This window comes from Sarcophilus harrisii, chromosome 3, assembly GCF_902635505.1.
Source record: "Sarcophilus harrisii chromosome 3, mSarHar1.11, whole genome shotgun sequence".
Taxonomy (NCBI): domain Eukaryota; kingdom Metazoa; phylum Chordata; class Mammalia; order Dasyuromorphia; family Dasyuridae; genus Sarcophilus; species Sarcophilus harrisii.
This window is the reverse complement of record NC_045428.1, coordinates 561,840,242-561,853,330: the sequence shown is the minus strand read 5'-3', so window position 1 is coordinate 561,853,330 and position 13,089 is coordinate 561,840,242. Positions and strand designations below refer to the sequence as shown.

Below are 13,089 nucleotides of genomic sequence, written 5' to 3'. Positions count from 1 at the left end.
GTTGGACCAATGATAAACTGGTCCTTTAATTGAAAAGCAAACCAAGGCCCAGAGGGGAAAGGGACTTGGTTAGTGACCAGCCAGGACAAGGACTTGGTGAGTGACCAGCCAGGACATGACTTGATGGAATAATAACTCATTTCTTCTGATCCCAAACCCATCGCACTTAGTCCCTCCGCTTCCTTTGGAGCCCCAGTCCCCCATCTCACTAACACGAAGGTGAAAGGTTAAGCCAGGCTCTGGTTACAATAGTGATAAATATAACTTTATTTTGTACACCTGTCACTGATACACACACCACCGCGGTCTCAGGAACAAGTGTTTGGCTTGGGCGTCGGACCCTGGGGCCCGAGGCCTTAAAAAACACAGACAAACACACACAACATGGACATACAGTAGCTCCGCCATCACCCCGACTTCGGGAGCCCCAGGGGCCAGAGGAGCGGGCGAGGAGGATGGGAACAACCCCCCTTTTCCCCAGCTGTGGGTGCTGTGACCACAGGCAGCACCGGAGCCGGCCCTCCCCATGCCCACGTTCCCAGCCTTGGCCCAGCCTGCCAGCCGCCACGGGCGGGGGTGGGGTTGGGGGAAGGGCATTGGGCTGCCACCTTCCCGGTGCCAGGGGACACCAGAGGTAAGGAACTGGGGAGAGCGATGGGGGAGTGAGAACTAGAGAGCTGGAGTCTCAGGGCTGGGCCTGCTGGGCGCCAGTCTCTCTGCCGCGGGCGGCACTGGGGGGCACCCTGGGAGCAGGTCTAGGGAAGGGGCACAGAGCACTGCCTGCCCCCTTGGGCAGGGGCTGACACGGGGCAGAGGGTCTGGGGAAGGCGGCCCAGCGAGTACCTAATTCGGCTCCCCTCAACCTGGTGGCCTGAACAGGGCCCACGAGGTAGAGGCCCCTGACTGACAGCCTGGCATGTCAATAATGGGCAAGATTGGGCAGCCTGCGGTCCTGGATGGAGGGGGGAGGGGGCACCTGCTCTGGGCGTCATGAGGGAGGAAGGGGGCAGGGGCGGCTACAAGCTACAAGCTTCCCGCCTCAGCAGGCTCCGAAATGGTAGGATTTTGGAACTGGAAGGAGGCGGGGGACCATCGAGTCCGGGTCCCCTCTGCACTAAGGAGGAAACTGAGGCTTGGAGAGAAACGACGTGGCTCACATAGCGAGGAGAGAGCAGGAGGGAGGCTGGGACTGGGCCCAGGCCAGGGCTTCTTCTACTCTGCCAGAGCTTCCTGCCAGCCCGAGGGGTCTTGAACCCTGGCAGGAGCGGCTGAGTACAGTGCTGCCCCAGAAGGTGCCCAGCCCAGAAAGGTGCCAGCCTGGTTTCTTCTGAGATGGGCAGGGATCCAGGTCATCCCCAGGGGATGGAAGTTCTGGGGGTTGTGAGGAAGCAGGGCAAGGGCTCAGGCTGGAAGTTCTGGCAGCAACCCGTTCAGGCTGTGCCAGAGGTCCTCAGCGGGGCTGCTAGCCTCCTGGGTGGGCACTGTGCCCCTTGGCAGGCACAATGGGGCAGGGGCAGGCAGCTCATGGGATCCCTGCACATTCGGGGGGCACAGAGGGACCCCAGCGTCCTGGCCTGGCCCTGAGACCCAGGAAGCTCCGCCCTGCAGAGCTGTGGTCCTAGGCAAGGGGAGGGCACAAAGAGGACAAAGGGACCAGTCCGGCAGGCGGGCCGTGGCGAGAAGGGCAGAGTCGCCATCTCTGCTCTGCAGCAGCGATCTCAGCTTGTGCTTCTGCCGAGGGGTCTGTGGGCAGAGAAGGAGAAGAGACTTTGGCAAGGAAGGATCAGCAGGGAGAGAGCCTCGTGGGGCGGGGGCAGGCCTGGAGAGGAGGGAGCTGGTGGCGACTGTGGGCAGCCACCTGCCCATGAAGCCCGCTGCTCGCCTGGCCAGCGCCCAAAGGGGGCCACCCTCAGCAAAGCTCGAGTGCCAGTGGGTGAGGAACCCAAGCAAAACCTCCATCTCCACTGAGTGGGCCTTTCCATGGCCCTGGGCCCTCTGTGCCGGTCCCACCTTCTCACTCCCCTCCCTGGGCAGAGACTGACCTGGGATGTCCTATTCACGGAGGCCTGGCCGAAGGGCTAGCAGCCCTACCCGGGCAGAAAACGGTCAACGGGATGGACACATGGCAGGCAGGGGAAAAAGAAGAGACTGAGTCACTCAGGGAGCCCAGATCCTTGTCCTAGACCCCCGAGAACCCCTGGAACACCCAGAAAGAAAGCTCCTCTCCCCTCAATAATCGGCTGTCAGGGATGGGGGGTAGGGAGCAATGTCCTCAGAACCTGGAGAGAACGAACCCGCTACTAGTTCTGTCTACCTGCCCCCAATCTAATGATCTGGGTCGGGGTGGGAGGGCATGCTACCGTGATCTAAATTCTAGGCCACTGCATCCCTCCCTGAGCTAGTCTCGAGTATCCCTGTCTCCCTCCCCAGGGCCCCCGAGGCTCACCAAGTGGGGTGTCTGCTGCTGCTGCTCGGGTGCCTCCAGCTGGATCTTAATCTCTGGACAGGCCGGGTCCCCCGATTTCCTGGCATCTGGCTGTGGTGATCGAGAGGGGCCTGGGGGTGGGGCAGAGGTTAAAAGAAGGGACAGGAGTGTGGTCATTGCCGATGGGTAGAGGGGCTACTGCTCTGACACTCAAACATGGTGTGACTGGCTAGCTAGAAACAAAAATCAGGATTTGAGAGCTGAAAGGATCCTTAAAAAAATCACTACATTAGGACCAGATGGAGAGAACAGTATAAAATATAAAAAGTCTAATGTTGATTGTGTAAAATTGAAAAGTTTTTGCATAAACAAAATCAATGCAATCAAAATTATAAGGAAAGCAGAAAACGGGAGGGGGAATTTTTTTTTTTTTTTTTACAGCAAATATATCTGATAAAGGCTTCATTTCATATTTATCTAGAGAAAACCAAGTCAAATTTATAAGAACCCAAGTCATTTCCCAATTGATAAATAATCAAACGATATGAACAAACAATTTTCAGATAAAGAAATCATATTGTGATATGAAAAATATTCTAAATTACTTTTGATTAGAGAAATGCACATTTAAACAACTTTGAGGTGCCATCTCATACCTATCGGACTGGCCAATAGAAAGGAAAGGAAGATGTAAATGTTGCAGGGGATATGAGAAAACTTGAACACTAATGTACCATTGGCGGAATTGTCAACTAAGTCAAGCAATTTGGAATTATGCCCAAAGGGCTGTCAAACTGCATACCCTTTAATCCAGTAGTATCACTACCAGGTCTGTATCCCAAAGAGGCTCCCCCGATAGGGAAAAAACCTAGTTGTACAAAAATATTTATAGCAATTGTCTGAGTGGTAGCTAAGAATGGGACACGGAGAGGATGCCCATCACTTGGGGAATGGCTGAACAAGTTGTGGTATATACTTGGAATGGAATACTAGTGTGCTAAAAGAAATGATGAGCAGGGGGGCAGCGAGGTGGTGCAGTGGAGAGAGCACCCGCCCTGAAGTCAGGAGGACCCAAGTTCAAATTTGGCCTCAGACACTTAACACTTCCTGATGGTGGGATCCTGGGCAAGTCACTTAACCCCAAGTGCCTCAGGAAAAACAAACAAACAAACAAAAACAAAAAACAAAAAGAAATGATGAGCAGGATGATTTCAGAAAAACCTGGAAAGACTTACAAACTGATGCAGACTGAAGTGAGCAGAACTAGAACACTGAACATGGTAATGGCAAATATTGTACAATAAAAAACTATGGATAATTTAGCTATCCTCAGCAATAAAATGATCCAAGACAATCCCAAAGGACTCATGATAAGAAATGCTGTCCAGGACTTCCAGAGAAAGAACTAATAGCATTTGAATACAAAGAACTGATAGCATATGAATACAGACTGAAACAAGCATTTTTTCTTTCTTATTTTGTTTGAGATTTCTTCCACAAAATGACTAATAGGGATTGCACATGGATAACCTGCATCAGATTGTTTACTGTCTCAGGCAGATGAAAAGAGAGAGAAGAGAGAAGAGGGATAGAATGTGGCAACTTAAAACTTTAAAAACTTAAAACTTAAAAAAAAAAAGAATGTTAAAAATTGTTTTTACATGTAATTGGGGAAAAAATAAAATATTTTTTAAAACGATTGCATCCAATTTCTTCATTTTATAGATGACAAACCTGAGGTCCAAAGATGGAAAATGTCTTGCTTAAGGTCACCCATTTAAGTGAGCAGCAGAACAGAGGCACTGACCTGACACTGCCCTCCGCCCCTCGGACCCGAGCAGACCAGGGATGGGGCCAGGCTTTGGGAAGCTTGGAGTGACAGGGACCCCAAGTTTTATGGAGAGTTTCCCCCACACACCAGGGGGTAGCTTTGCTCTTCCCCCCACCAGGGATTAGCTCTCCCCTCCCCTTCCCCCCCGGGCTCAGCTCTGTTATGCCCCCAACCAGGGCTCGGCTCTGCCCCTCCCCCCAACCAGGGCTCAGCTCTGCCTACCCCATGGGGAAGAAGGGGAGGAGTGGGGTGGTACCTGGTGAGCTTCCCCCACTGGCAGTACTGACGCTGTCCTCCAGCCAAGTACTGTAGATGAAGGAGTCCCTCTTATGTGGCATCCCAGAGGAGGACACACTTTCCTGGAGGGTCACAGACAGAGGGGTACAGGCGTTCAGCTGTGGCACTCCTAAGTTCCACTTGGACCTTTGCAGGGGGGACAAACGGCCCAGCATCCCTGTCCTACCGGCAGTGGTCAGCAGGGGGAGACGACTGCCCGTCTCCTGGTTCCTTCCTCCCAGCTCTGGCCAGCCCAGGAATCCCCTCTCCCATGATTACAAGATTGAAGTTTGAAGAGATCCTAGTCCCTCTCTATTCTAAATCAACGTAGTCAGGTTTAAAGCATGAAGAGATCCCGTATCTGTCCATTCTAACATCCTCATCTTACATATGGGGAGACTGAGTTCTTTTGTTGTTGTTGTTTAGTCGCTTTCAGTCCTGTCCCACTCTTTGTGACTTCATTACTGGAATGACACTGGAACTGAGTAAACGTGTGAAGTGATTTGCCCAGGATCACACAGCTAGTAAGTATAGAATCTGATCTCGGGTTTTCCTGACTCCGAGCCCAGCCCTCTGGCTTGCTGAGCCCTAGGGAGGTTGAATGATTTCTCCCAACTCCCACAGCTAGAAGCAATAGGACTGGGATTCGAACTTGGGTCTTCTGAATAAATCCAGCCCTCTTTTCCCTGGCCCAGACTCTCTTTCCACATCACACACATGGCATCTCAGTGATAAAGATCCGTGTCTCCATGGCTGCATTATTTCTTAGTCATACAAGGCTGGGGCACAAATGTCTCCCAGTCACACAATAAGATTCTCACGGCCACAGGGAGATGCTCCCAGACCCCAGAATATCTTTCATTCAGCCATTTCTTCTCTTTTCTTCTTTCCTTTTTTTCCCTTTCCTTTCCAGACATGAGTCTTTTTATTTCTCCCAGAAGTTCAGGGCAACTCATGGGCTTTGGCTCAGCTACTTTGACCTGCTTCAGTTCTGACCTGGGCTGGTTGGACCCGCCTTGGGTCCACTTAGGGAGTGCGATCCACCAGCCTCATCACCCACTTAGTGGGGACAAGAAGGGGGGGTCACCACACCTGGCTAGCATGGACTTAACTGCTGACCATTCTGCTTCAGCTATAGTCTATGGAAGTGGCAAGCTGGCACAGCTGATAAAGAGTCAGCCTCAGAAACAGGAAGACCCTTGGAATCAAGACCCACCCCGGCTGTGTGACAGTGGACAAACTCCTTCACTTTCAGGACCTTGGGCAACTCCATAAACCTCAAAGATCAAGGATGGGTGTATTGGTAGAGGGACTTTCCTTATTTTCCCTAAAAAATTAAAGTCACAGGATTCTAGATTTATAGCCTAAAGAGGCTTCAGAGACCCCCCAGGCCAACTCCATTTTCAGATGAGATAACTGAATAATTTACATATGTGTTTGTAAACTTTCAAGGCCTATCTAGGCAAATTAACTATTACAGATGAGGAAACTGAGGGCCCAAGAAGCGAGAAGCTGGGAGATGTCCGGCCTGTATGGCATCAGCTGGGACAGCTGCCCTCCTAAAGCTCACAGCTTAATCAGAGAAAGCATCAACACAAATACTCTCAATGGTGTTTATGATCAAGTCTACAGTAGGAGGAATAAAGCTACATGTTGAATTCATCTCCTCTGACCTCAAATATAGCATTTCCCCCTAATGTCCATGGCCTCTGGAGGGTTCGGCTCCAGGAAAGAGTGCTAAGAGGAGGCAGAGCAGATTGCTAGGGGAAATCTGAAGGAGTCCTTCATTACTGAGGGGAGATCTGGGTGGAATTCCCAGAGGGAGATGGTCCTTAAGCTGGACTTTAAAAGAGAGAGAGAAATTAAACAGGAGAAAAAGAGAGAGGGTAGGTAATCAGGAACAGCTTGAACAAAGGTGCAGAATGCACAGGGCATGAGCAGAGTTGGCCAGACTGAGCAGAGTTTACAATTGATAGATAAGAGCACTATGAAATGAGGCTGAAAAGGGACAGTAGCATCCAATTCTAGAGAACCTTGAATGCCAGGCAAAGGATTCTAACATTTACTCTGCAGGCAAGAGGGAACCCCTGAAAGATTTTGGAGCGGAAGAGCAAAGTGACCAATTCAGTGAGAAATCGTTTTGGTTGTGGTATAAAGGGCAGGTTAGAAGGGAAATAGCATGAGAGAACAAGAAAGAAAGAATGAATAATAGAGACAGAAAGAGAAGAGAGGAGGGGAAAGGATGAGAGGAGAGAAGAAAGAGGGAAAGGGAAGGAAGGGGAGAGAAGGGGAAGAAAAGAAGAGAGAGGAGGGAAGGAGAGGAGGCAGGAAGATGTTAGGAGGCTCCTGTAACAGGCCAGGAAGGTGATACCAAGGTGAGGGCAGTGGGGACAGAAGAGGGAATAGCAATGAGAAATGTGGAGAATGAATGGGCGGGGGCTCGTAGCAGAGATGTGGGGACACAAGTCCCACAAGGATGCTCTGGTTTATATGGGGCACTCCCACCTATCTTGACCGAGATCACCAAAGTCCCCCGTAAGCATCTCCCAGGAGTACAAAGGGCCCTCCTTGGCTACATGGATTATCCCAAGTAATTCAGGGGAGTCTCCTGGTCTCCTTCAGAACATATCCATTCCCACTGACCCCCAAAGACATGGAGAAGCACACGTCAATGCTGGGACAGGACTCCCTCCCCACGAGGGACAGCGCCCAGATCCCCATGGTTACCATGCCCATGTCATCTTCATTGGCACCTTCTGTCTCTTCCACCACGCTGGCGAAGCTGCTGGCACTGGAGGATGACCGCGAGAAATCCTTCAGCGCCTCGGCCTTCTGGATGGCCATCTCTGCCCTGCCAACACACATTGGGGGACTGTCAGTGCTCTCCCATCCCAGACCCCAGATGTAAAGCAATAGGCCCCATGTGGCCTGCATCAGATTCAAGTGTAGGCGAGATATTTAAAAAAATAAATAAAAACACAATAGAACAGAGATATTAAAAATTTTAACTAAATTATATGCAGCCAATAGAGATTATTAAGTATAATTTGGTGGCCCCTGGTCCTAGATGAGATGGACTCGATCTAATAGAAATAAAGCTGATCATGGAGTCACAAGGACCTGAGATCAAGTTCAGCCTCGGATGTTATTAGCTGTATGATCCTGGACAAGTCACTTAATCCAGTTTGCCTCAGTTTGCTCATTTGTAAAATGAGCTGGAGAAGGAAATGGCAAACCACTCCAGTATCTTTGTATGAAAGCCCCAAATGGGGTCATGGAGAATTAGCTACATCTAAACAGCAGCAACAAAAATATGAAATTCAACAGGGAAAAATGTAAAGCCTGACGTTTTGGTGCCAAAAAGTCAACTCTACAAGTACAGGGTGGAGAGGGCACGTTTAGACAATTTTTGTTTGAAAAAGATCTGGTTTTACTGCCTGTTCATATCCTTTGACCATTTAACACTAGGGAGGATTTAAGGATAAAGTTAAGAGAATCTATAGAAATATGGTTTCCTTAAAATAGGTTAAGCAAAAATAACAAACAATATCTTAACAGTTGTTTTTTTTTTTTTTTTTTTTTTTGTAAAGAAAACCATATTAGAAACAAGGATAAAAATATAAACCTAACTCATAACTTTACATGTGAATGGATTAAATAATCCAATAAAACAAAAATTGGAAATTGATTAAGAAAACAAAATCCCCAAATCTGTTGTTCACTAATATTGATAGAGGGTTTTTTCCTTTTTCTGGCAGTGTCCAAACGTGTATGGGTACCAACCTGTTTTTGGTGGTGGGCATCTCTGGGGAGCTTTGATTGGACGAATTCTCTGACTTGGGCTCCTGAGAGACGTGTCCGCTGTCTGGGGTCTTCTGTCCAGCAGGCGGGCTCTCTCTTCGGGGCACCCGGGGACAGCGGGGCGATTCAGCATCAGGTCTGGCAGGAGGAGAGGCACCGTGAAGGGGGAGAGCTACAGGGGACGCCTGCTCTGGGGCCTGCTTCCTGCCACCGGTACCTGAATCAAACTGAGGTTGCTGGACTCTGGCCCCTGCACCACCCCCACCCCAAGCTGTGTCTGGCTGTGGATGCCACAAGAAGGGGCGTTGAGAAGTTGGGGGGCGGGGCTCTATGAAAGCACGAGGCAACTGGCTCTTCCAAGGTTTAAATGGGGATGGGGAGGAGCAAGGGCTCTAAACCCTGGAGAAGATGGAGGAGCTTATAATTCCTGTAACATCCCTTTGGGAGGATGCAGGATGGTATGGAGAGGGAAAAGCTTATAATACCTGGAAGATCCCATTAGGAGGATGGAGGATGGTCTAGGGAGGGAGAGGGAGGAGCTTATAGTACCTGGAACATCCTTGTGGGAGGATGGAGGATGGTATGGGGAGGGAGAGGGAGGAGCTTATAGCTTCTAGAACATCCCTCTGGGAGGATGGAGGATGGTATGGGGAGGAAGAGGGAGGGAAAGCAGAAAAGGGGAAGGGGAAAGGGAAGACAGTGAGGGGCGATGGAAAATGATGGATTTAGAGTTGAAGAACCTATATTCAAATCCAGCTGCTTCTACGTGTGATGCTGGGACTCAGTTTCCTGCTCTCTAAAACAAGAACGGGATGAGCCTTGACAGGAGGGATGCATGAACTCTGAGATCCCTTTGAGCTCTAAACCTAGGATCCCAGGACGAGATTTGGGTGGGGGTACGGAAGTGATTGTGATGCTCACGCTAATAGGATGCTTTATAATCTATCTCCCACAACAACCCTATGGGATAAGAAAGGCAAATATCCCGACTTCAGAAGGGAGGGGACTGAGGTACATCGTCCACCTGTCTTCCTGACTCCTGAACCAGAGGCAGAGGGGGAGGTGGGAAGGAGTCGCTATGGGCACCAAGGGGAGGCGCGGAGGATGAGGGAGCACCCACCTCTTCTCCTGCACCTCCTGGATGTTTTCAATGCCAATGGCGCTGCTCCGACGCGAGCTGAAGGGGCCCGACTTCTTCCTGGTGGGACTCTTCCCAGGCACAATCAGTGACTGCAGAGAGAAGGCCGGGCTCAGGATCTGCCCTAGGCCCCCCAAATGCTGGCTGGGCAGGGGTCAGCATCCGGGTCTCCCCTCCCTGCCCCAGGCCCGCAGCCCCTCGCTGGGGGTAGAGATCAAAGATTCTTTCCGGGCCATGCTGGCAAATGGACCAGACTCCCCAGGATCCAGGGTTCTGAAAGGGACGGACCCTTGGGGGCGGGGGGATGAGACCGAGAAACCCGGACAAACCCTTCTTTGAAAGAGGGAGAGAAGGACCATGAAGAATCTTGGCACAGAAACCACTTGGTTCAAACCCCCTCATTTTAGAAATCAGAAAACACTCATTTTGTCCAAGACTGGTAAGTGTCCAAGGTGGGGTTTGAACCAGGGTGTCCTGCTGCCCCTCCCAGGGCACTCAACTAGAGAACCCCACTTTACAGATGGGAACCCTGAGGCTCCAAAGAAGTTCAGAGCGATGGTCAAAACCAAGGCCTTCTGACTCCTAGTTCTCTTTCCAGAGTAAGAGAGACACAGAGAGAGACCAAGAAGGGACAGAGCCTGTCCCCCCTCACCTGTAACACTGTGCCCTCTCTTCCCCAAGAGGTGGGCTGGGGAAGAGACCTGGCAGTGCCCTCCCTGTCTGCCTCCTACCGGCCCAGCCCCCCCCCCCCCCCACGGAGGGGGACTCAGCCCGGCAGCTGAAAAGCAGAGTCCACTCTCTCCCGTTCTTCCCCAGCCCCCGGCCCTGCCCCCGGCACCTTCCGCCAGAGGGACGCAGGACAGGTGGGCTGATGGACAGACAGACAGACGAGGCAAATGTGCAAGAATCGTGCTGAGGGAGACGGGGTCAGTGCTGGCCCTCCCCACACACACAATCAGGCCGTATACCAGGGGGCGGGGGGGAGGTGAGGGGCAGAGGCCTTGGGCCGGACGGCTGCCCACAATGCCCACACCAATCCCTTCGTGCCCGCTGCCAGGAGCCCTTCTCCCCCCTGTCTGAGAGTGGGCTCCTAGAGATACCATGCTGGAGGGGGATCCAGGGCGGAGGGAGGGGAGGGGCAGCAGTGGGGGCCTGGGCAGCTCATGCTCTGGGAGGATGGAGGCAGGAGCAGGGAGCAGCAGGTGTGGCCGCGGGCACCCAGGCTGGCAGGGCAGCAGGGACAGGTCGGGCACGGGCAGTGTCCCCAGGAGAGCCGGAGGCAGTATTGGGGGGCTGGTCCCTGGGGCACTGCGACTCGCCCGGGGACCAGAACTCAGTCGAGACTAAGAGCAGGCCGTCCCCTGGCCGAGGGATCCGGCCTTCTCTCCAGGCAGGGCCTCTGGCGAGTTGTGCCCCCAGTCCCGCTCACCTCGAGAGGCCCTGGCAATGAGGGGGTGTCAGCCGCCCCCACCTCTCAGGAGACCCCGTCCCCAATACGGCCTCCGTCCCCCACAAACAAGAGAGCTACATGCAAGAGCCAGCAGCTGGCCCGGCCGCTGAGGTGCGGCAGCACCGGGTACGACAACCTCTTCTATGGTTCCTATGCCTATGGCGCTGCCCCGACGTCCGAATCTACTGGAGTTTTTCCCCGGGATAAGCAATGACTGGCAAGCGGGCAGAGGAGATAAGAGAGAGCCGGGGATGGAGAAAAGGAGAAAGAGGCGAGAAAGGAGGAGGAGAGAACGGAGGAGAGCAAGAAGAGGGGAAGGGGAGAAAGAAGAGAGAAAAGGGGAGAAAGAAGAGAGAAAGGGGGATAGGCAAAGAGAAAGAGAGAAGACAGGAGGAGGAAGAGAAGAGAGGAATGAGAGAGAAGAAAAGAAAGAGAAAATCATGCAGAAATAGAACAAAAAAAAGAAAAGAAAACAAACAAACAAACGAACAAAAAAAAAAACAAAAAAAAAAACATGGTTTGGTTACTGCCCCAAAAGCCGCCCAGGCCTGGCCCCAGAGCCCTCGGGCTCCCCCATCCCGGCCAATGGGGGGCTGGACTAGGGCCCGTCACAGGGGCCTTTGCTGGGAGCGGGGGAGGCTCGAAGCAGCTTGGGGTGTGGAAGATGGCGACTGGGCAGGGATGAAGCGGGGCATCTTCCTGCAGCAGTGTCCAGAGGTCCAGGCCAAGCCGCCACTCCTGGGCCCTCAGGGAGGGGGGAGAAAGGGGGCCCCTCTGGCCAAGGGCCCAAACCCAAAGGCCTCTCTGGCACCCAGAGCTTGGGTTGCCGCACAGCCGTCTGGGCCGTGGGGCTTCATTCCCGCCCTCCAGGATGGAGCTTTCAGCAGGCAAAGCCAGAGGGACTCCCAAAGGGCACGGGTATGGTGGCAAAGGGAGATTACGGCAGCCGGGGCTGGCAGTGCCAGGACTGGGGGGAGGAAGCCCAAGACACTGGCTTGGGAAAAGGTGCCAGGACTTCTTGGCTTTCTTGGACTAGGGAAGAAGCTACCGTGTTGGGGACACGGCCAGTGCCTGAACTAAGTGGGCAGAGCTTCTGCACTTGCTGATTGCTGGGCCCGCTCTCCCAGCTCCGGGTTATGGGGAACAGGCCACCCAGACTCCGAGAGGAAAACCTGCCCCCAGTGGGGATGGGACGGATGTCAGGGAGGGGATGGAGGCAGGGAGGTGCTGGTTAGCTGGGCAGGGGCAGCCCAACCTGGGGGACAGGATGGGGAGAAGAAGGGGAGGTGGAGTGAGGAAGAAGAAAGGAAGGATGAGGGAGGAAGAAAAATGGGAAAAGGGAGGGAAGAAAAGAAAGGGAAGGAAGGAAAGGGAAAGGAAAAGGAAGGAGAGGGGGAAGGGATGGAAAGGAAGGGAGAGGGGAGGAAGAGGAAAGAAAGGGGAAGGGGAGGGAGGGGGAAAAGGAAGGAGAGGGGAAGAGAGAGAGGGAGCAGGGAGGGAGGGGAAAAGGTGATGGAGCAAAAGGCAGGAAGGAGGAGGAGAAATGGAAAGGAAGGAGAGGAGGGGGGACACTAAGGGCCTGGGAAGGTGCCTGTCTCTGGGAGCACTCACTATGCCAGCTGCTTTCACCAAGTCAGGGTTGTTGGGGCCAAAGCTCCCACTGTGGCTGGTGGACACAGTGCTGGCCTTTTTGTTGCTGAGGCCCATGGCATCCATAGACTGGCTGCGACTCCGGATCACGCGCTGGGGACAGAGACAGGGGCCGTCACTCAGGGAGGTGGGGGAAAGAACAGGAGGACCTACGGCTTGGGAGAAAAAGCCCAGCTCGAGCAGTCAGGAAAGCCCCTCCCAGCTCTGACATCCCGGGGTCTAAGGCCCCTCCCTACTCTGACATCCTGGGTTTTAAGGGCACCCCCAGCTCTGACATCATTTTCTGTTTTGAGTTCCTCCCCACAAAGGAATCGGGTGAGATCAGGGCTGGGAGGGACGGGGTCCTGAATGTTATAGCAGCTGGGGGCTTAGATGTACTGAGGGCTTCCAAGTCTCAGATCACTGGTTCTGCTCCTAAGCCACAGGCTTCCCTCCCAACCACAGACCTGCCCCTGAATCTCAGGCTCCATCCTCATGCTGTTTCCCCCCCACCCCAGTCTTTCCTGGCACCCCAGGCC

The 13,089-nt window shown here is 52.9% G+C and overlaps 1 protein-coding gene across 4 annotated transcripts in view; it reads right to left on the bottom strand.

The window, feature by feature from the left end:
* Positions 1-243: 243 nt before the first annotated feature.
* Positions 244-13,089, bottom strand: part of RAP1GAP (RAP1 GTPase activating protein) — a 90,926-nt gene continuing 78,080 nt past the window's right edge. For 2 of the 4 annotated variants that reach the window (XM_031962668.1, XM_031962671.1), the window contains 9 exons: positions 12,533-12,664; positions 11,058-11,135; positions 9,454-9,563; positions 8,316-8,471; positions 7,260-7,383; positions 4,513-4,615; positions 2,447-2,556; positions 2,043-2,087; positions 244-1,743 (listed from right to left, as the gene is read on the bottom strand). In XM_031962668.1, the coding sequence (XP_031818528.1) occupies positions 2,079-2,087; positions 2,447-2,556; positions 4,513-4,615; positions 7,260-7,383; positions 8,316-8,471; positions 9,454-9,563; positions 11,058-11,135; positions 12,533-12,664 (822 nt within the window). In that variant the 3' untranslated portion in view covers positions 244-1,743; positions 2,043-2,078. The remainder of the gene's footprint in view (positions 1,744-2,042; positions 2,088-2,446; positions 2,557-4,512; positions 4,616-7,259; positions 7,384-8,315; positions 8,472-9,453; positions 9,564-11,057; positions 11,136-12,532; positions 12,665-13,089) is intronic. The other 2 variants (XM_031962669.1, XM_031962672.1) reach the window with 1 other exon arrangement.